General features: G+C 36.8%; 3 protein-coding genes across 4 annotated transcripts; all 3 read left to right on the plus strand.

Moving 5' to 3' along the window:
* Window positions 1-2,104: 2,104 nt before the first annotated feature.
* LOC117617815 (glucosamine inositolphosphorylceramide transferase 1) lies at window positions 2,105-8,467 on the plus strand. Of its 2 annotated transcripts, XM_034347378.1 has the most exons (4): window positions 2,105-2,810; window positions 3,273-3,395; window positions 6,130-6,297; window positions 6,537-8,467. In XM_034347378.1, the coding sequence occupies exons 1-4, from the start codon at window positions 2,442-2,444 to the stop codon at window positions 8,217-8,219; spliced, it is 2,343 nt and encodes a 780-aa protein (XP_034203269.1). In that variant the 5' UTR covers window positions 2,105-2,441; the 3' UTR covers window positions 8,220-8,467. The 2 variants fall into 2 exon arrangements, with proteins under 2 accessions (XP_034203269.1, XP_034203270.1); XM_034347379.1 differs by lacking the exon at window positions 3,273-3,395 and having other exon boundaries at window positions 2,122-2,810.
* A 316-nt stretch (window positions 8,468-8,783) lies between these two features.
* LOC117617817 (pentatricopeptide repeat-containing protein At1g08070, chloroplastic-like) lies at window positions 8,784-11,808 on the plus strand. Its single transcript, XM_034347381.1, has one exon. It carries the CDS (start codon window positions 9,734-9,736, stop codon window positions 11,540-11,542), a length of 1,809 nt encoding a protein of 602 aa, XP_034203272.1. The 5' UTR covers window positions 8,784-9,733; the 3' UTR covers window positions 11,543-11,808.
* Window positions 11,809-16,445: 4,637 nt separating this feature from the next.
* Window positions 16,446-18,865, plus strand: LOC117619205 (transcription factor bHLH10-like). The gene is made up of 4 exons (XM_034349098.1): window positions 16,446-16,668; window positions 16,786-17,788; window positions 18,065-18,490; window positions 18,585-18,865. Exons 2-4 carry the CDS (start codon window positions 16,850-16,852, stop codon window positions 18,684-18,686), a joined length of 1,467 nt encoding a protein of 488 aa, XP_034204989.1. The 5' UTR covers window positions 16,446-16,668; window positions 16,786-16,849; the 3' UTR covers window positions 18,687-18,865.
* Window positions 18,866-22,047: the final 3,182 nt, after the last annotated feature.

The raw sequence follows: 22,047 nt of genomic DNA on the forward strand, positions 1-22,047 counted from the left end.
ATTGCATTGGTAAGTACATCGTATATGGTTAAGAAATTCAATTTGAATTACGTTATGTGGATTGTGGACCAAATATTTTTTCTTTTCTTTATTGCTATATGCTCCTCAATTGTATCGAATTTATTCTATCTTGGAATGAGGAGGCTCCTAGCTGGATGATCTCCTTCTTTCTGAGGATATTCTTTTTATTTTGATTCATGAATTTCAGTTTTCATTCTATATGTTTGTATAATAAAAAACCATATGTCTACAGAGTGCATAGTTTTGGCGCAAACATGTCGCAAGTCCAAACAATGTTAATGTTTGTTCAAAATTTTGCAACTAATAATTGAAAATAAAAAAAATGTAAACGGTCATTTTTGGTTCTTGTAATTTGCCGATTTTATCACTTTAGTTCCCATAGTTTTAATTGTGTCAATTTTTAATCAAATAATTTTAAATTCGAACAATTCAAAGACACGTTAGAAATTCTTTCAAAACCCTTTAAAGTGACTCTTCCCCTGAAAAAACTTACCTGACATATTATTGTACCGAATTTTGTGCACTTCCAAAACAAAGGAAAAGTGACGTCGACTTTGACTAATATATTGTGAGTCCATGACTACGAAATGGCCCTTCTATCCTTGAAGCTCTAAGTCTTACAAGTTAAGAAATCTATTGCTTCATTACTATTAGCTGAATTTCTTACAGAATGCTATGGTAGGGATAAATTTGATGCACGCGAGGTAATCTTGAGTACCAAATCTATAACGCTAAAAATATAAAAAAAAAAATCAAATATGATAATTTCATAAATCTCAGGATCACTTGTGAAAATGACCCTTGTATAAATGAAATATTATGATATTTTACGGTAGGGACAAATTACGGTATTTCAAGACTAGGACTTCGTAATGAGGGAGTGTTATTATGGTTGTTGGTAATCATTAGTCATCCTCAATTACTCTCCTTCCATTCATTTTCCCTATGATTCTTTGTTTTGTTTTTTTATTTATTTAAATTTTTTAATATTTTGTTTTGTGATGCAAAAGCTGTCGCCGTGAAACGTTGTTGCCACCATGATATAGTAGTATTTTTTTTTGGCCTGCACATGCAATGATTTGTCTCCAGTTGTAGATTTGGAGCTACGAAGCGTGGATGATGGCGGGTTGCGCCGAGTTCGGGTTTAGCTTGTGTAACATTATGAGTTTAGCCGGTATGGCGATATGGCTCTTTTCAAGTTGCCCAAGAGGATGTGCACAGTGGTCTTGTTTCTTAGTTTGTTTTAGTTTAATAATTCATATGAACTCTTTAGGAGTTTGATATGGTTTGTTTTTTGTATAGGATATTTTATTTCCTTTTGGCTTTGGTTACGGATCTGTTGTTTTTACCATCATGTGAAAAATCTTTATTGAATGTTTGAGTACATGTGCTTTTGATTACTGATTTGGGGACTTTAATTATTTTTTGGGTTGTGCGGATTCTCTCCAAATCAATTCAACTTGTTGTTGCATTTGATCACTGGAGAAGTTGTATCTATACTTAGCACCTTAGTTGCTTTGTATTTATTTTTGTTTATCTTATCAATAAAATACTATCGCTATTTTATCAAAAAATGGTTGCAATTAAGATCCAATCAAGGTTTTCCTCAAATTAATTTGACAAAACGCTAACTTGGAGGACTGACTTCAATCTTCTTGTGCTACCCCACAACACAACATATCCACGTGTAAATATTGAATATATTTATACCCAAAAAAAGAAGAAGAAGAAGAATTATACTATTTGAAAAAAAATATTGTTTTTTTTCCCTTCTTTATTTTTATTTTTATTTTTTGTGCAGGAGAAGATGAGAACCGAAATTGTACTCTTTGGATTGTGCCAGGATAAATTTATTAAAGTATTCTTCCTTTAATGAGCTCTAAAAAACTGAAAAACCGTAAATAATTCACTAGTGTAGTAGTTTGAAGTAATTATTTCCTTAGAAAAAGTCCTGAATTCGAACACCCGTGACATTTTATGACATCTTGGTTGTATGCGTGTGAAAAACCTCCAAATTATAATTTAGACTATCGCTTGTACTGAAAAAATAAAAACATATAAAGGTAAAAAAACAAAAGAATGAGTAAAGTGAGATATCATAGGAGCACTCTGGTTCTCTTATAAGGCTTGATCGGCGGACCACTCTATATAGATATTGTCATATACATTTTCCATGTACTCATATTTTTTCCTTAAATTTCTTCGTAAGCTTTCTCTATAAGAGCACAACTCAAACCTCTCTCGCTCCGTCACCTTTTTTTCTCTTTTTTCCAAACCTATACGGCAAAAATCCGAAAAAAAGAAGCGCTTAATTATCAAATCAATTAAACAAAAATGCCGGTGGCGGTGATTACGGCGTCGTTTCTGCGGCGGTGACACGTCGGCGTTTGGTGGTGGGGTTTTCTTTTTTTGAAAAATAAATGGGTTCGAGTCCGGCGGGGAGCGGTTGCGGTGGTGGTTCCGGTGGTAGTGTTGTCGGCGGGTGCGGCGGCGGTGCTGTGGGTGGTTGTACCAATGGTACAAGCAATAACAGCTGCTGCAACGTGAGCCTCAAGTGTAGGTGTAGATGGAGGTGTTTAATGTCCTCGGGGTTCGTTTTCTTCTTGGGCTGCTTCGTGTTGTTCGGATCAGTGGCCACGCTCTACGTCTGGTTCGCTTTCACGCCCTATTATGCTCGTACGGCCTTGTCGTCTTCCTCCATGCTTGGTTGTCAGGAAGACAATGAAGGTTCCTGGTCTGTTGGTGTTTTCTTCGGTGACTCTCCTTTTTCCCTCAAACCCATTGAAGCTGTAAGATTCTTAATTTCTTTAATTTTGTAATTTTTTACTGTCTGGGTGTGTGTGTTTTGTGTTTTTCTAATATGGGTATTTTTCGAATTTTTTGTTTTTTGTTTAAGTTTAGTTTTTGGGTTATGGTGGGTTTGCCTAGGATTTTTCAATTAGGTTTGTTTTGATTTGACATGTTCGGGATGAAATTGGCTTTGCTGAAGTGTGGTTTTTCCACAGTAAATTATTATAATTTTCTTTTGTTTTCTTGGAGGAAAAGTTTTTCTTCAAGCAAACTGCGCTGGTTAACTTAAGTTTTTCTTCTATGGGTTGTTCTTTTATTGTTTGGTTACTTTTTTATTTTGGGTTTTAATTCCTTTTTCAAAAAAAGAAAAAAAAAATAATTTGTGAGCTGGGTAGTGTATCTGTTAAATTATGGATTTGGGGTGATTTTGAATTTTGAAAATGGTTTGGAATTCGGTGTAGATGAATGTATGGAGGGACAAAACTGCGGCTTGGCCAGTGGCCAACCCAGTTGTGACTTGTGCTTCAGTTTCTGATGCTGGTTTTCCAAGTAATTTTGTTGCTGATCCTTTCCTTTATGTCCAGGTAATTGCTCTGGTCCCTATTCAAATTTCTTAGTTTTTACAGTTCTTTAATCTAATTGATTGCATGTCAATATTCGAAGGACCAATTTAATGTACTATAGCAAAGGCACTTGAAATTTCATGGCTTGTACGTTTATAACCCTGAGTGAATTGCAATAGCAGAGTATTTATGGCCATGTTTCTGATAAACCTTGAGGACTACATGGTTTCATGCTTAAATCTCAAGGGGAGATGGTAGGATATTATCATGTTTCCTTGGAGTGGGAGGTAAAGGGCTGGACTTGGTATTTGATACACTTAAGTTTGAAGATTTCAATTATACTTTTCTGTTCTTATTAGCAACAGTGGTAACAAGTTTAAGTGAATTTAAGCAAGTGGGTGAGAATAGCATAATGATGGCAGTACTGATGTTATCCGAAGTTTCAATCGTTAGGTAATACTTTGAATTGATCATTAGCAGTAACATCGCTGAAGGAAATGTTGGTGACAGAGGCAATCAGGATTAGTTTGAGTTATGCCTTACCTCATTGTTCTGACGGACGCTGATGGTCTTCTAATTTTGTATGCCAACATAGAAATTGGAAAGGTTTATAGCATTCCAATTTATGTGCATGGCTGTTAGTAATTGAAAAGATATATATATTTTTTGGTTCTAGGTTGAGAAAGGATCACTTGTATTAATGGTTCAGTAGGATGACACTGATAATATGTAGTGTATATGAATCTGGAAAGCATGGACACGACGATGAGGGTGAATTAGTGAGTGTTATTTCCTTGTACCTTATAATTTATAAAATTTTGAGAAATTGTTTTACCTTGCAATAATCTGATTCTTATGGCTATTCTCACTTTAAGCATTAACCATAATGGATGCAGTAAACCTTCCGCATGTTCAAACTTCAGCTGTAGTGATTCTCTGTACTAGAAGTGGCTGTCTTTTTACATTTGGATTACTTGTCTGCAGAAATCATCTTTATGCGCTTAGTGTCAGTGTCTATGCAATATGCATAACCCCTTTTTCATTGCTCGTTGGTGGCAATCTTATTGTACTTTGTGAATATCATTGCTCTTGTTCAAAACACCCTGTTGTTGGATGCTGGCTAGATTTATGCTATCATTTGTCCTTCTGTAAGCTTGTGTCATAGGCACTTCTTGCAGAATGATAGTTTCTCTTATCATTTATTCTTCTGAAAGCACTGAAATTCTTTGTCATCTCTGATTCCGAACTGCTGGTGTGTTGTAGGCCATGTCATTTTTGTTTTGCATTTGAGGCGAATATGTTTTCTCTTCTCATTCTTTTTTATTTTCTCTTTTTATACATTGGTTCTTGTTATCCTTTGTAAAATGCTAGTTGATTGCTACTATCAAGGTCAAGCTTAAAGTTCTTATTTCTCTAAATTTGTTGACTATATATGGTTTATATGTGTTTGTTGGACAGTTGTAGTAGAGGAGATATATTTCATTTTATGATGCTCTCCTGTGTAGGAATTGTTTTTGGGTCAAATCTCCTGTGTAGGATATTAAGTGCATGATTTAGTGTCAAACTTCATTCATGCACCATTTGATGTTGTGCCATTATTATGTTTGGTTGGTTCGTCTTTCTCTAACAAGGCATGATTTTGATAAATACTCATAGCTAGTGGGAGAGTCCTTCTCTGTTGCTGACATGGTATTCCTTTTCTTCTCTGGATTCCTGTGGTGAAAACTTGACTTTGTTTTTTTATCAATAGATTGTTTTGATAGTGGTATCACCGAACTTTTCTGGTTGCTGGACCATTTTGGATATAGATACATTCCAGGAACTTGATAATATAAGGCCCTGTGTGTATTCTGATAGTGCTTAGCCCGGGTCCACCACTAGTTGAAAACATTGCTGGAATTATCATGTTATTGATATTTTTATTACATAGAATGCAGTTGTCATGAAAGGGACAACCAATATCAGTAGATGTTTCTACTTGATTGTACCGAGGCTCCACTTGATTTGGAGGGAAATATTTTCCAAGAAAAATGATTTCCTTCGGGAAATAGTCACTCTATTATTTAATAAATTGAAAATGACTATATTTTATTTGGGAAGTTGGTTAGAAATTGACAATAAAGACAGGAATTATAGTAGTGGGGGCGGTTGGATTGCGGTAGGGCGGTCAATGTCAGTCACTTTCTATCTCTACAAATTTGTATCATCCTAAGGCCACCATAACTATACCCAGACACCCATCACTGTGCTGTCCTGCATCAGTTATTTAATGAGTTTTTAACAATTTTTCCTGTTGGCCATGAAGTGATTTTCTGTCGACCTAGTTGTTTACCAGGTTGTAAACACAAGAAAATCCAGAAATCATTTTCCAGAGATATGAAATGTTGTGTCTTTATTCAACCGGACTACAATTCTCCCAGGTGATGGGCATTTTGGAGACTGTTAGCACTGCCATTGGCTCTCCGTGCGTTTGTGTACTTGTGTATGCGTGCCCTTTGAATGAGTGTTTACTTTGCAGATGTATATTCCAATATCTTCGCACTGCATGTCTTAACGTGCTAAATGTTGTGGCTTAGAATTACTTGATGACACTATCCAATATTTCGGCTTCTTGTTTCAGGGAGATTTTTACTTGCGATTGTATATTCCAATATGATATTGGCAATATTCCTGTAATGTCTTAACGTGTCAACTGTTGTGGTTTTGCTTAAAACTACTTGATCACATGATTCAATATTTTGGCGTCTCATTTCAGGGAGATATTTTTTACTTGTTCTATGAAACCAAGAATTCAATCACCATGCAAGGAGATATAGGGGTTTCAAAAAGTACCGATAAGGGAGCAACATGGCAGCAATTGGGCATTGCCTTGGATGAAGAGTGGCATCTCTCTTATCCGTATGTCTTCAACTACCTTGGCCAAGTAAGATCCAATTTCTTTTTGCATGCACACCAACCCAATTGATTCCATCACCAGGGCGAATGGAAGCAAAGAAACATAAAAAATATTTCTGCACAATTTTTCATGCATCTTTGGTCAAGTTGCAGCATTCGGGGACACATGTATGGGTTGATTGCAGACACAAAAAACCACGGATAATCTAATTTTCGAGGGTAAATTTTATATCTATTGCATAACTTCTTTCTTCTTCTTTCTTACAGATATATATGATGCCTGAGAGCAGTATGAAAGGAGAGCTTCGTCTGTACCGAGCACTCAATTTTCCAATGCAATGGACTCTGGAAAAAGTGATCATGAAAAAGCCTCTTGTTGATTCCTTCATAATCAATTATAATGGAGCTTATTGGCTTTTTGGTTCAGATCACAGTGGATTTGGTACCAGAAAAAATGGACAGTTGGAAATCTGGTATAGCAGCTCACCTCTTGGTCCTTGGAAACCACACAAAAAGAACCCTGTATATAATGTTGATAAGAGCTTTGGGGCTCGAAATGGAGGCAGACCATTTTTCTACAATGGGAATCTTTATCGTTTTGGTCAAGACTGTGCTGAAACATATGGTAGAAGAGTGCGCACCTTTAAGGTGGAAGTTCTTACCAAAGACGAATACAAAGAAGTTGAAGTCTCCTTAGGCTTAATAGAGCCAAGTAAGGGGCGCAATGCTTGGAATGGTGCTCGCCATCATCATCTTGATGTGCAGCAGCTGAATACTGGTGAGTGGATTGGAGTGATGGATGGAGACCGGGTACCTTCTGGAGATTCAGTTCGGAGGTTTATTCTTGGCAGTGCTTCAGTTGCGATTGTTGCTGTACTCGTTATATTACTGGGAGTACTACTTGGAGCTGTGAAGTGCCTAATTCCCCTCAATTGGTGCACTTACAACTCGGGTAAGAGGAGTGATGCATTCTTGGCCTGGGAAAGGTCACATTTGTTTTCTTCGAAAGTGAGACGGTTTTGCAGCCGCTTGAACAGAGAAGTTTCATTCTTCAGAGGTCGGATTAAACCTAATACCTGTGCTGGAAGACTGGTTCTTGCTATACTTTTGGCGTGTGGAGTCGCAGCTATGTGCACTGGGGTTAAATATATATATGGTGGCAGCGGTGCAGAAGAAGCTTACCCATTGAAAGGTCACTACTCAGAGTTCACCTTATTAACAATGACCTATGATGCTCGTCTTTGGAATTTGAAAATGTATGTTAAACACTATTCTAGATGTTCCTCAGTGCGAGAAATCGTTGTGGTGTGGAACAAGGGAATACCTCCTAAAGTAAGTGATTTTGACTCCACAGTGCCAGTTAGGATCAGAGTAGAGAAACAAAACTCACTTAATAATCGGTTCAAGATGGATTCTTTGATAAAGACACGAGCTGTTCTGGAGCTTGATGACGACATTATGATGACTTGCAATGATATTGAGCGGGGATTCAGGATATGGCGTCAACACCCAGATCGTATTGTGGGTTTCTACCCCCGGCTAATTGATGGAAGCCCATTGAAGTATAGAGGTGAGAAATTTGCCCGGACTCATAAAGGTTACAACATGATTCTCACAGGGGCAGCTTTCCTTGATAGTCAAGTAGCTTTCGAAAGGTATTGGGGTGAAGAAGCCCGCCAAGCTAGGGAAGTGGTGGACAAGTATTTCAACTGTGAGGACGTGCTGATGAATTACTTGTATGCAAATGCAAGCTTGTCTAAGACCGTGGAGTATGTGAGGCCAGCGTGGGCAATCGATACGTCCAAGTTATCTGGTGCTGCAATCAGCCGAAATACACGAGTTCACTACCATATAAGGAGCAACTGCCTCCTGAAGTTTTCTGAGATGTATGGAAGTTTGACTGGGCGCAAGTGGGAATTTGATGGCCGGAAGGATGGTTGGGATGTATAGCCAGGCAGGTAGAGTAGCTAGTCGCTTATCAACTCCTGAATTTGTTAATCCTTCTCTCTTTCTTTAGTGAACTTTTAGTAATTTCTTTTTATACTCCTTTCCCTCCCTAGGCCCCTGTGAATTTCCTGTCGGGGAATTTAGTTTTTCAATATATTTGAATTTTGATCAGTAAGATGTACATTGTACATTGTTATTTTTTTGGTATTTCTTATGTGTTGGTGGAAATTGATGTGGCTTAAGTTTCTATTCCTCTTGATTTTGGACGCAACATGGAAATTGTGAATTTTATTGCCAAAAATGTGGTATGTTATTATATCCCCAGACTGAATCATGCATAAGATATGATCTATTATGATTGTAATAATGTTATGAAATATAAATGAAATATAACCTAGCTCTCATTTAGTTTTTCTTCCCCTAATGTTGGAAGAGGTCCAAGTTCAAAAAAACCCCTTAGCGGTTGATTAAAGAAATTTTTTTTTAAAATTTCAATGTTCTGTAGTTTATAAGTAAGCTAATATTCTTAAGGAAGTTTCTCAGTTAAAATCGTTGACCTAAGCTTGAAACAGAAATTGCAAACTCAATAACAGAAGTTAAGCAAGCTTAAAAGCTGAGAGCTTTTTCGTGATTAAGGCTTGGAATGTGGTGGTTGAATAGAGAGTATGGAGGGAGACTTGGAATTTTGCATGACTGTGTTTACAACAGCTCAAGAAATGGTTTTCTTGTTTGATGAAGGTTTGGGTTTTGCCCGGTCATGGTCGCTTAATTTATAGAGGCTGAAGGCTCCTTTAGTTCTCAAACTACAGCTGTTGACACTTCACTTCTCCCCATTTCCAGAGGGTTTTGATTTTTCTTTTCCGGTCCCAACAGAGAGATCATCAGGAGCTAGCATACCTGGAATTTGCAGGTCCGTCTTCAAGCTCAAGATGCTTGCGACTCTACAGAGGAGCTTCGCCTGAAGGAAGAGGTTTCTTGTCTCAAAGATCTACCGGCTCAAGCTGAATCTCGCAGAGAGAAGACTTTGAAACTTCACGAGGATCCTTCCAGCTCCAAGCAGCGCGAGTAAGCGAAAAAAGAGAATTTGGGCAGGAGCAAGATTTCACGACTGCAAACTTCACACCGTTAAAGCTAATTGTCAAAGTTACAATGAACGACTTGACTCTAACATCAGAGGATGCCTACAACAGCGGATATTTGGATGGACATAAGCACAACTCTACTTATGCAAGCTAACTGCGGGGGCTTAGCCTCTCCCTTGAACATAGATTTTATTTGTTTTAACTTTGCTAATTTTTCACCAACGGGGTCTAGTTCACTGTATTTACAAAGAAATGATGAACCCAATTTTGTATTCACCTTTTGAAGATGATTTGTGAATTTGAAATGGACCCCAGACCTTTAGTTTGAAGAGTCTAAATAGTTGACAGAAAAACAAACTAAAAAACCCAAAAGAGAAAATTGACTAGTCTTCTGCCTCCACCTTGCTAGTTCGCCAATTTCACTCTCAAGAATACATGAACTCCCAAGAATTATGGGTTCAAGCTTTTGGCAGACTGAAATCATGCAAATCAGTAAGCACAACACAGCTCAAAAAATTCCATGCATTTATCATCAAAACAAGGCCTCTCCCTCTCCCAACCCAACACCTCATATATCCAAAACTCACTTCTTCAACTGAAAAAAACTTCACTCACATTCTCTCCTTCTTAAACCACTTGGAAAAGCCAGACCTCTGCCTCAGCCTCTACAATGCCATCATCCAAGGCCTCCCTTCAAACCCCAACAACAAGGCAAGCTTGCTTCTTCAGGTGTTGGAATTACTCAAACATATGCTTGTCAATGGCCTCCTTCCTGATAACTACACTGTGCCCTCTGTTCTCAAGGCATGCGCGCAGTCACGTGCGCTGAGAGAAGGCCAGCAAATGCACACCTATGCTATCAAGACAGGGCTTGTTTTGTCCAATGTGTATGTGAAGAACACTCTTATGAGGCTCTATGCTGTTTGTGGGGTTATAAATTGTGTCCGCAACTTGTTTGATGAAGGTCCTCAACGAGACTTGGTGTCATGGACTACGCTTATTCAGGGTTATGTTAAAATGGGGTTGCCCAGAGAAGGCGTGGAAGCATTCTTTGATATGTGTGATGCCAAAATGATGGCAGATGAGATGACATTGGTCATTGTCCTCTCTGCTTGCTCTAAATTGGGAGACTTGAGCTTGGGGAGGAAGATAAATGAATACATATATGATAATGGGGTCTACCGAGATGTATTTATAGGAAATGCTCTGGTTGATATGTACTTGAAGTGTGGAGATGCTGATTTTGCATATAAGGTGTTTAACGAGATGCCTGTGAGAAATGTGGTTTCTTGGAATTCAATGATATCGGGTTTGGCACATCAAGGGAAATTTAAGGAAGCATTGGATGTGTTCCGGGAGATGCAAAGAATAGGTCTTGAGCCAGATGATGTTACTTTAGTTGGTGTTTTGAATTCGTGCGCGAATCTTGGAGTGCTCGAGTTGGGGGAGTGGGTACATGCTTATGTTGATAGAAATCGGATTGAGGCAGATGGGTTTATAGGGAATGCACTCGTGGATATGTATGCTAAGTGTGGAAGCATAGACCAAGCCTTTAGAGTTTTTCAGGGCATGAAACACAGAGATGTATATTCCTATACTGCCATGATTGTCGGATTAGCTATGCATGGGGAAGTTGAGATGGCATTGGATATATTTGCTGAGATGCCTAGAATGGGCATCGAACCAGATGAGGTGACATTTATAGGAGTCCTGGCAGCATGTAGTCATGGAGGACTTGTTGCAGAGGGTCAGAAATATTTTAGAGATATGTCAAGTGCGTACAAGCTCAGACCTCAGACAGAGCATTACGGCTGCATGGTTGACCTTTTAGGCCGGGCCGGGTTAATTAATGAGGCAGAGGAGTTTGTTAAAAACATGCCAATTGAGCCTGATGCCTTTGTCTGGGGGGCCCTATTGGGAGCTTGTAGGATCCATGGGAAAGTAGAGCTTGCTGAAAGTGTAATGAAAAAACTATTGAAGGTAGAGCCAGAGAGAGATGGTGCATATGTGCTCATGTCAAACATTTATTCCTCTGCAAATAGATGGAAGGATGCAGTGAAGTTGAGAAGGGCAATGAAAGGAAAGAACATGAAGAAAACTCCTGGTTGTAGTTCAATTGAACTTGATGGTGTTGTTCATGAATTTAAAAAGGGTGACAAATCACATAAAAGAAGTAGAGACATATACAAACTGCTGGATGAGATTATGAGCCACGTAAAGAACCATGAGCTATTGGCACATTGAACTACATTGTTGTGATGATTGAGACATATCAACAGAAAATCGTCCCGGTGGGTTGAGAAAGAAAAGGGTTTGTAGTTTGCACACATATCTGTTGGCATAATCAACTTGATCTTTTGGTTCAGCATCATGCTCTTTGAGGATTTGTTGCATATTCCGAGAGGTAAGCAAGACAACCAAGTTTAATAATTTTTGTCAACGTACTGGGTAATTTATGTAAAGAATTATCTTGTAAACTATTAACTACACTCCCTAATCCACACAAAATTTAATTAGTCTACTGTACTATATGATCTATGTTTGCTCATGCAGAAGCTGCTTTTGTCTTCTATGTACATGACCACATTTGCCTATTTTGCCCGGTTTTAACAAAGATCTCGACTTCTAAGTCTTTCAAAATGCATGTAGACTGTCGGGAATTTGTTAATTTGCGAAAGAGGATCGTGAGCCGTTGGGGATGACTCTACCAAAAACACCATTAAGTATAAATGAGTACTCGCATCAGTCATCCACCCGCACGTTGAGACTGAGCTATTAATGCATGTGAGTTCAACAATGCATCAATGGCTGACGCCCATATTCCTTTAAGTTGATGGACCAAGCCTAAATTTTCCCATGAGTGTAGAAAATTAGCTACAAAAACTTGCAGGTCCTTGTATCTTTTTTATTATAAAAAGCCCAATTTTATTGGGTTTATGGAGTTGGATGGCGTACACGCATACCTTAGTTGCTAAGACAGAAGACAGTGGAAGTAGGGAATTATAGAACCCCACAACTAGCTTGCCTCCTAGAAAGTGTATAGTTTGATGCCTGCAGAATTGGCTTTGAACGTTATTATTAACTTATCCGACATTGCCAAATCAGAGAAACCTGTTTCACTACCATAAGCTTTGGAAACTATAATAATTATAACTTATAAGGCAGTTCTCTGTTACTACCACATCAGCCAAAAATCTGCCCAATTTCATTCCTTTCCGTTAACAAACATCCACTCATTAAAATATTCTAGTAATCTTTTTCAATCAAACTTTGTTGGGTTTTTCTCTTCATTTTTGTTTTTCGGGTTGTTCGGATGCTTTGCCTTGTTATCCAATTCAAGATCAAAGTAGTTTACTGCTGGATCTCCACATTAGTCAACATGTTTTAGACGTCTACAATACCCTGTTTGGATTCTTGGGTGCTTAAAGTGAAGGGGGATATGCAATACAAATGAGAAAACTTACACGAAATCGGTTTATGCAACCTTTCTTTCTATCTCTCTCATCAAGTGATAAGTTAACTGAACAAGTTATAGCCAAGTTTTTCTCCCACAAAGGGCAACATCATAGCCACATAACAAAATTGAAGATCCCCAAGAAGCTTGAAACTACAAAGAAAATCAGCATGAAATTTTAGATTATTTCCATGATTTTAAGTAATTGAAGAGATTGTTTTTGGTGATTTTTGCCAAAAAAGAAAAAAGAAAATTAAGGCTCCAACAGTTGAACCAGTAAGCATATGGTCAGGGTGCTATATGGGCTGAAAGAGGGAGGACTGAGTCATATCAGTACCTGCCCTTTAGCATTGGCCTTTGCAGTTTTGGCTTGTACTATTCTATCCCAAACATATCGTCCAACTTTACAGTGGAGCAGCAGGGTTTGTCTTGTACTATTCTGGTATTCTGCTATACTTGTCTAAATCCATATGCAGCAAAAACTTTAAAAGAAATTTTAAAAGGAAAAAAAATTCTGCTGCTATTCATAACAAAACTGATATTTTTTTCTTAATCTTTATTTTTGGGGTAATGTTTTTGGACTAAAGATTTCATGTTTTTGGAGGGAAAACTAACGGAATGAGTGTTATAAAAACAATTTAAAACCTCATGAGGCGTTAGTATAATTTCTGATACCTTAAGAAAAAGTGGATTTATTATTAATAATTATTAAAGTTTTCTTTTTTCTTTTCTCCTAAAAAAACTTATTGAAGTTTGGTTAAGTGAAGGAAACAATGACCAAATCAGTAATTTCAAGAGAATGTCAATCAACTTTTTCTTTCGTCTTTTTAACAAACTCTACAATCCACTTTTTCATGAGGGATAAGATTTTTGTGATTACAATTGTGAAGGTTTGTTTATTTTATGCCTTCAAACTCAAAACGTCACTTCATAATTTGACCTAACAATACACTTTACAACCAAAATTGACGATTTGAACAAATTTGAAGTCTTTTTTATTTTTTATTTGGTTAATGAGGAACACCTTATTTCTTTATCAATTACATGAAATTCAAACTACTCAAATGTATAGTCGAATGAAAAAGAACCTTGACTTACAGATCAATAGTCTCAACTTTAAACTTTCATAGCACCTTGGTAGTGTGTGTGAGAATACTCATGACGCCTAAACTATCGATTGTATTAAAAAAAAAAAAAAAAAAAAAAAAAAGAAGAAGAAGGCAAATCCAAACTAAGAAATGAAAAGGATAAAAAATAAATTTTGGTAACCAAAGAGAAAGAAGTAAGGAAGATTGAGGGGGGTGAAAGTGCAAAATCACACGGGCAGAATCAAGAATTTCAGTATGCAAAGGAGGTTGTGCATGGGCCCCCAGCTGTGCTGCTGTGGCAAATGGAAAAAATCTCAGTGATGAGAGAGAGAGAGAGCACAAAACAAAGCCACTCACTTCCTTTAGCTCTTGATTTCGTGACAACAAAGCTGCTCTGGTTTTGGGGCTCTACCAGTCTCATAGTTTTTCTCAACATGAAAAAAATACAGTTTTTTTCTCAACATTTGCTTCTTGTTTGGTTTAAATATAGCACTTTCCTTCAAAGTTAAAAGAGTAATGCTATATATACCTACCACATTTTAGTATCACATATTGGTACTTAATGTGACAAACTGATGTGTACTTGTGGATGCAAATTCCTGTCATGTAATGTTAGTCTTTTGAATTACATATTGATACCACATTTTTTGTATCGCATATTGGTATGGTTTTGTGTAGTAGTTTTATTTGCCGTTTGCATTATTTTGTTTATATATTCACTAAATGAGCATAATGTACATAGATAATCCAATTCAAATCCTGAATCAATATAAATAAATTTTTGCTTCATTCATGCTAGCCATGTAAGAATTCACATTTAGTAACTTGAGTGTAGGAAGAAAATGCTATACGCAAACAAGTAATTTGATGTGTAATTAAGGAAATTCATATTGCATTATTCATTTGTGTGATAGTACTCTTGTGGTCTAATAGATTTAGTTTTAAATTCTAGAACAATGTCGGCGTAGTAAAATCAATAATAAATATTGTAAATATAATCTAAACTATATTCGAACTAGAATAAATTTAAGCGTAAGAAGAAAATGCTATACTTAAACAAGTAATTGCATGTGTAATTAAGGAAATTCATATTGCATTATTCATCTATGTCATAATGGTGTAGTTCCTTATTATACTACTGAACATAAAACTGGATTTAGAGATTGAATTGAAGAGGCACCCGCGTTTTATTTTGTGTGTGTCTCATGATAGCATTCAGACAGTGTACCTATTTCATAGATAACATTTTTGTTTCAATTATATTCGTGTTTAAATTACGAATGAACTGTTTTATTCTATCATTTTATACAATGGACTTTCATTCATTACGAATGAAGCAATCTTTTAATAATAAAAATAAAGCTCTCCAAATCCAGATATACTAAATGCAACCTTTGTATAATTTATGCTTCACAATCCAGATATACTACAGAAGCTATTTAGTTAATTTATGAAAATTAAATAAAAATTTATCTCTTATTGTTAAATGCCAAACGGTTGCAATGGTTAGTTTGGGCTGGCGGTTTGCATGGAGAGAGGTGAGGAGTGGGGTCCACACAAACTGTAACTACTTATTGTATAAAAAATACAGCTCCTACCTAAACTCACTCTTGGAGAATAACCACAATTTGCGTGAATTCCCCACACTCCAATCTCAGCCACCAGGTAGTGCTAATCTCACCACTCCTCCTACATAAATTTTGGTACATCTATTGGTAATTTCATTAATTACTTTGGCAAAATTTGATTTCATTAAATCCATAATAAAAATATATGTAGGTTAGGAACTTTGATCAGAGTTTTGTGTCCGTCTCTGTAACATCCAGGTTTAAAACGGGTACGATACGGAGAACTTTGAGGATTTTTATTTTATTTTTATTGTTTAGTCTATAGAATTTTCCAAAGCTAGTTTAATTTTTGGAGGAGGAGGATTGTGAATGTGAGGTAAATACTTTACCAGTTGAAGTTATAAGTATTCATCATTTCTTACATTTAGCATATGCGCTTATGTTTGCAAATGGTAAAAATCTCAACGGTTTCTGATTGAAAAAGATTAAAGGATGCAATGAAACAAAAGAAGGAAAAGGGATAAAGGTTAAGTTTTTTCGGACCAAAAAAAGGTGAGACAATAGTTTGTTTGGGTCTCATTGTTCAATTTTTGTCTTAACCAAAATGTAAAAAAATTGATATTGACCATTCTGATTTATAGGTTTTGATATTTTCAGTGTTTCAAACTCAAAATATTATTATTTGTAATTCATCTCGCTCGTTTATTTTGGGATATAATTTTATCTGAATAATTAAAATGATATTCAAAACAATTTTTGAGTACTAAACATCTCATTTTCTCACTTCATTAATATAAAAATCCCATTTTCTCATCAATTACAATTTCTTATATAGATAAATCTTTAAAGTCGCCACATTTTTGTCATAACCATCAAAGGAAATAAGAAGGGGAAAGAAGTAATTAATGAAGGATTGGGGGGTGAAACTGCAAAATCTGGCGGGCAGAATCAAGAAATTTGGAATAGGGAGATTGGGAGTGGGCCCTACTGATGAGAATCTCAGTAACAAACTCCCAGCTGTGCTGCTGTGGCCAATTGGAAAATTTCATTGAGTCTCAGAGAGAAATAAGAGAGAGAGAGAGAGAGAGAGAGAGAGAGAGAGAGGCAGCAGAGCAGAACAAAGAAACAATTCTCTCTCTCACTCTTTCTCAGACGCATACAGTTTCAGTCCCTTCTCCTACCACCCTCCATTCTCTCTCTTATCTGTCTCTCTCTACCAGTTCTTGATTTTGTGAAAACAAAGCTTTTCTGATACAAAAGGTTAAGAGCTTTGTGTTTGTGGGAGTAATTAAGCCTTCATTTTTAAGCTTTTTTTTTCTTCATCTTCATGTGCTTGTGTGTAATTCTGATCATTTGGTTTATGTGAAAATGCTGCAGAGAGACAAAACAGACCCATAAAAGGCAAAAGGCTCCAGAAGACAAATTAAAGACTGGTCCAAAAATGTATGAAGATACAGTAGGCTGCAACTTTGACCAAAACTCCATGCCAGAATCAGCAGAAAGTGTCCTCAACCTCAACCCTCTTCCCCCACCACCTCCACCACAAGTACTCATGCCTTCTCCCTCAGAAACCCACAACAACAACAACAACAACAGCTTTTCTGTTGCAGAAAACTTGAGACTCTCCATGGAAGAGCTCTCCTACCCTCATCAACAAGATCATCATGCTGCCATGGAAATTGAGCTCCAAAATGAACTTGGGTTCAATCCATACAGCACCAATACTGACCAGAACAACCATAGCAGCCATTTGGTTTCCTTTGAGCAACAAACCAATTGGGACAATATTCATGGTGTCCATGATCAGATGCAGCAACAATTACAAGATGGTGCTAATGGTCCATACCCACCTACACCTGACCTTCTCAACCTTTTCAGCTTACCTAGATGCTCACCCTCTTCTGTTCTCCAAAACTCGTCCATTAACTTCACAAACCCCAACCCCAAAAGCTCGAATTTCCCTAACTCTTTGGGGTTCCTCGGAGATGTCCATGGTGGGATTGACACCCCGCCAGGGACAGCGAGTTCGGTTCTCTATGACCCACTTTTCCATTTGAACCTGCCTCCACAGCCACCATTGTTCAGGGAATTGCTTCAGTCCTTGCCACATGGGTACAGCTTGCCAGGCTCAAGAAATGGGTCTTTGTTTAGTAGTGGTGGGGATGACAGAGAGGGGATTGGAGGAGGGGTTTACTCCGATGGGATTAATAATGGGAGGCAATTTGAGAATGGGGTGTTGGAGTTCTCCAGAGAAATGGGTTCTATTGGAAGAGGAAGAGATGTCAAAGGGACGAAACACTTTGCCACTGAGAAACACAGAAGAGTCCAGTTGAATGGCAAGTACAGTGCCTTGAGGGATTTGGTTCCAAACCCAACAAAGGTATATACTTCAAATTCAAAATTTCACATCCTATCACTGCAAAAATATATGCTACTGAGTTTGATTAAATTTCACGAAAAAAATGCATATTAGTTGTTTTGAAGTTTTAACTGGGTAATGATTTCATGAATCACAGTGTATGGCATTTTGATATCCAAGTTATTGGCTTGTAGTTTCCCAAGTTTTTGTCTTTTTTTTTTTGGCTGGATAGTCATATATTTTGCTGAATTTAATGTTTGCCTTTTGGTCTTTGGGGAACAATTAATTGGAGGAAAGACTGATAGAGCATCAATTGTGGGAGATGCAATTGATTACATAAAGGAGCTTCTGAGGACAGTGGATGAGCTGAAATTGCTGGTGGAGAAGAAAAGGTGTGGGAGAGAGAGGAGCAAGAGGCGCAGGACTGAACAAGATGGTGGTGCTGGAGATGATGAGAGCTGCAACATGAAGCCTCTTGGTGACCCTCATGACCAGTCCTACAACAATGGCTCTCTGAGGAGCTCATGGCTTCAGAGGAAATCCAAGGACACTGAGGTCGATATCCGCATTATCGATGATGAAGTTACGATCAAACTGGTTCAGAGGAAGAAGATCAATCTGTTGCTGTATGTGTCCAAGCTTCTTGATGAGCTGCAGCTTGATCTGCATCATGTTGCTGGTGGACACATTGGCAATTCCTACAGCTTCTTGTTCAACACCAAGGTTGGTAGTCTGCAATTTGTCCCAGTTCGTTTTTCTTTCATACAGGTGGTGCGGTTTTTAATTAATTATGGTTAATTTGGTTTTAAATCTACAGATGTATGAAGGGTCATCTTTGTATGCAAGTGCCATAGCCCAAAAGCTCATTGAGGTTCTGGACAAACAATATGCAGCAGTTCCACCTACCAACAGTTTTTAGGGAGGCATGAGTTGTTCCTTGGGATTAATAGATACTTTCTCTGTTGTTGATCTTACTATATGATGCTGAATTTTAAAAGTAGACAATAAACTTGGTGTGACAGAAGCATGAAATAGAACATTAGGACTTATATATTTTCTGGGTTTGCATGGTTTTGATAATTAGTCACTTTAATGTGGCTTGACCAACGAAGCCTATAAAGCCTATGATTTGAATTCAGATTAGACTACTACAGACAAGTTACCTGAGTTAAAGTAGAGTTAAGACAAGTTACCTGAGTTAAAGTAGAGTTAAAGCAAGTTACCTGAGTTACTTTTATTTACTTGAGTTACCTTTTGTAAACTTGAGTTACTTTCATTCTGTCTTTAAATAGAGGCCTGAGCCTCAGCTAGAATCAAGCTTTTCTTTTCAGAAGTTTTTTCAGTTTCAAAATGTTCTTTCAGAGATCATGTTCTGAAGAACAACCTTAGGATGAGAGTAAGCTTTGCACTTTGTAAGTTTTACTTTTAATGAACTTATTTTAAATTAAGTTATGAAGAATATTATTTTCATGTATTTCATTATTTTTATTATAATGTATACATTATCTTGCATAGCTTTGCTCCTTCTCTCCTTCTTCCCTTTCTGGTATCAGAGCCGTAAGCGTTGTAAGAATTAGTCTTAGGTCGCAACTCATCCAACCCAAGTGGCTGGTTTAGGATTTCTGAGTTGAAGTCTTTTGATTTCTTCTTTATCTTTCTTTTATCCTTTGGGCTTCTTGTTGGTTTTCCCCCTGGTCCAAACAGTGAGTCCTCTTTCCAAACGATAAGTCCCGGGGTAGGGCACGAGCGGTGGGCGTGAGCGGAGGGCGGGATTTCCAGCTAAGTTTCTTGTTGGGTAAAGGTTAGCTATCGAAGTTATTATCTTTCTTCTTCTTCAGTCTTCCTCTTCCATCCTCTTGAGTGAAAATGAGTCGCTTCCTTCGTACAAATTCTTATAGTTCTAGTAGCTCTAGAACCAATATAGGAAATCTTCCTGAGATTGTAAATGAAGAACAATTTGAGTATAATAATAATAATGAACAACTAGAATTTAAAGATTGGAATATACCTAAGGTCCCTAGTCATAATATATACAGAAAAAAATGGTCTATGACTGCATTTAATTCCACTACACATGTTAAAACCGTAGAACAAGTTTATGCCTTGAGTAAAGAACATGAGTCTTGTCAATTACTTAATTTAGATTCAATTAAGAAACATAAGCATGATGGTAATAATTTCTTGCATATCGGTTTAGTTCAAGTTGCTGTTAAACCCTTAACTAGATTAGGTTTACAAGCTTCTATTCTGCTATGTTTGCGTGATGCTAGATTTACAGATTTTAATGATAGTGTTCTTGGTATGATTGAGTCTAGTCTTTGCAATGGCCCTGTACATTTTGATTGCTATCCTGACTTTACTGTTAGCCTTAATGATCCTCATATCCTGAAAACATTAACTTTGAATATTAAGACATCTGGTTATAATGTTTTACCTGGTACTCAACCGTTAGCCTTAGTTTACAGAATTTATTATAAAGTTACAGGTACTAATATGAATTTTCAAGCTTTAAATAAAAGTCCTAAAGATCAAACGCTTTTAATACAAAGTTGTACGCCTGATGCTAATATTAGAATTCCTCATACTGTTAAATGGTCTGATATTACTTTGCCTACAGATTGGACATTAGTTACGGAATCTCAACCTATGCCTATACAACGTAGTTTAAATAATCTAGATTATATTCGTCAATATATGGATGGTAGTGTTAAAATTAATTTCCAGCACCAACCTAAGTCCACAGTTCATTTACAACAGTTGCCCACACCAAGTCCTTCTAAAAGACATGAACCTGCACGTCATTCTTCTGCCTCTTCTTCTACTACAGTTAGAGATTTAGAAATAGAAAAAGATTTAATCGATTTAAAAATTGCATCTTTAAAGAAAAAAGATCAAGTGAGTCATCCTTGTTATGGTCCTCCCCTAGTTGAAAATAATGAGCCTAAACAAGATTCGCCTACACAGTCTGATTTTCTTGCTAGTGAAATCGCTACTGCACATGTTTATGATATAAATAATTGCTTAAATGTTTTAAAAAGAGATAAGCCGTTTAGAATAGATTGGGATAAATTAGAAAAACACACTTTGGATCCTATTAACTCGTCCCGTAGAAGTAATTATCATAAAGCCATCCCTGATAGAAATAAAAGAAATGAAATACACCAAGCCTGGAAAGATTATATGAGAACCGCTAAAGTAGAAATTAATTACCTTGATTTTGTAGAAATGCGTTATATTAATAATGAATTAAAAACTATAACTAAAGAAAAATGGGTAAAATCGGATAAGTCTGAAGTAGTCTTGAGTCATCCTCCTGTAGAAACTATTTTGATAACTGCTGGCACTAAAACCATAACTGCTGCTCCCTTTAAGATACCTGATCCTAGTAATGAGCTTAATAAATGTTTAGTTGAACAAAACAATTATACTAATCAAAGTCTAGTTGTCATAGGAAAGCAATTAGATAAAATAGAAACCAAAGTTGATAAGTTACTCCCTTCTGAGCCGAAGCTTAAGTCTAAAGAAAAACCCTTAGTCTGTTTTCAAGATTTAAAACCTACACATGCACTAAAAACTTCCACTACTATGCAGAAAATTGAAGGCATGCTTGAGCAATTAACCCCTGTTAAAACTGAAAAATCTGGTGTTAAAGTATTAGGTTCTTCTTCCTTGTTTAATAATAGTGATTCTGAAATGAGTCTAGAAACAGATGATTCAGAAAAGTCTAGTAACATTTCTAAGATAGAAAATGCATTTAAAAATCTAGAATTAGAATCTGAATTAAAAGTTAAGAGATTAACTAATAAAATTAATCCTACTAGCCTAACTAAGAATTGGTATCCTAAACCTACACCGCCTGATATTCAGTTTGAAGAAAGAAATAATGTAAGCCAATTTTCGGTTTCCTCTGATAAATTGTATGAATGGAATATAGATGGTTTGTCTGAGCAAGAAATAATGAATAAACTTACACACATGTCAATGGTTGCTAATACTTACATTGCAAATCATAATTTAAGACAATCTGAGATAGTTCCTCTTTTAGAAACTGGATTTACAGGAACCCTACGCTCTTGGTGGGATAAACATCTAAGTAATGAGTCTAGAAATAATATTATACATGCTGTCAAATTAAATGAAGATGGTCTTCCTTTGTTTGATACAACTATAGGCAGAACCCCTGAAGATGGAGTCAATACACTGCTTTACACCATAATTGAGCATTTTGTAGGAACACCAAGCCATACGCAGTCTAGAATACATGATCAATTGAGTAATCT

The sequence above is a fragment of the Prunus dulcis genome, chromosome 2, assembly GCF_902201215.1.
Source record: "Prunus dulcis chromosome 2, ALMONDv2, whole genome shotgun sequence".
Taxonomy (NCBI): domain Eukaryota; kingdom Viridiplantae; phylum Streptophyta; class Magnoliopsida; order Rosales; family Rosaceae; genus Prunus; species Prunus dulcis.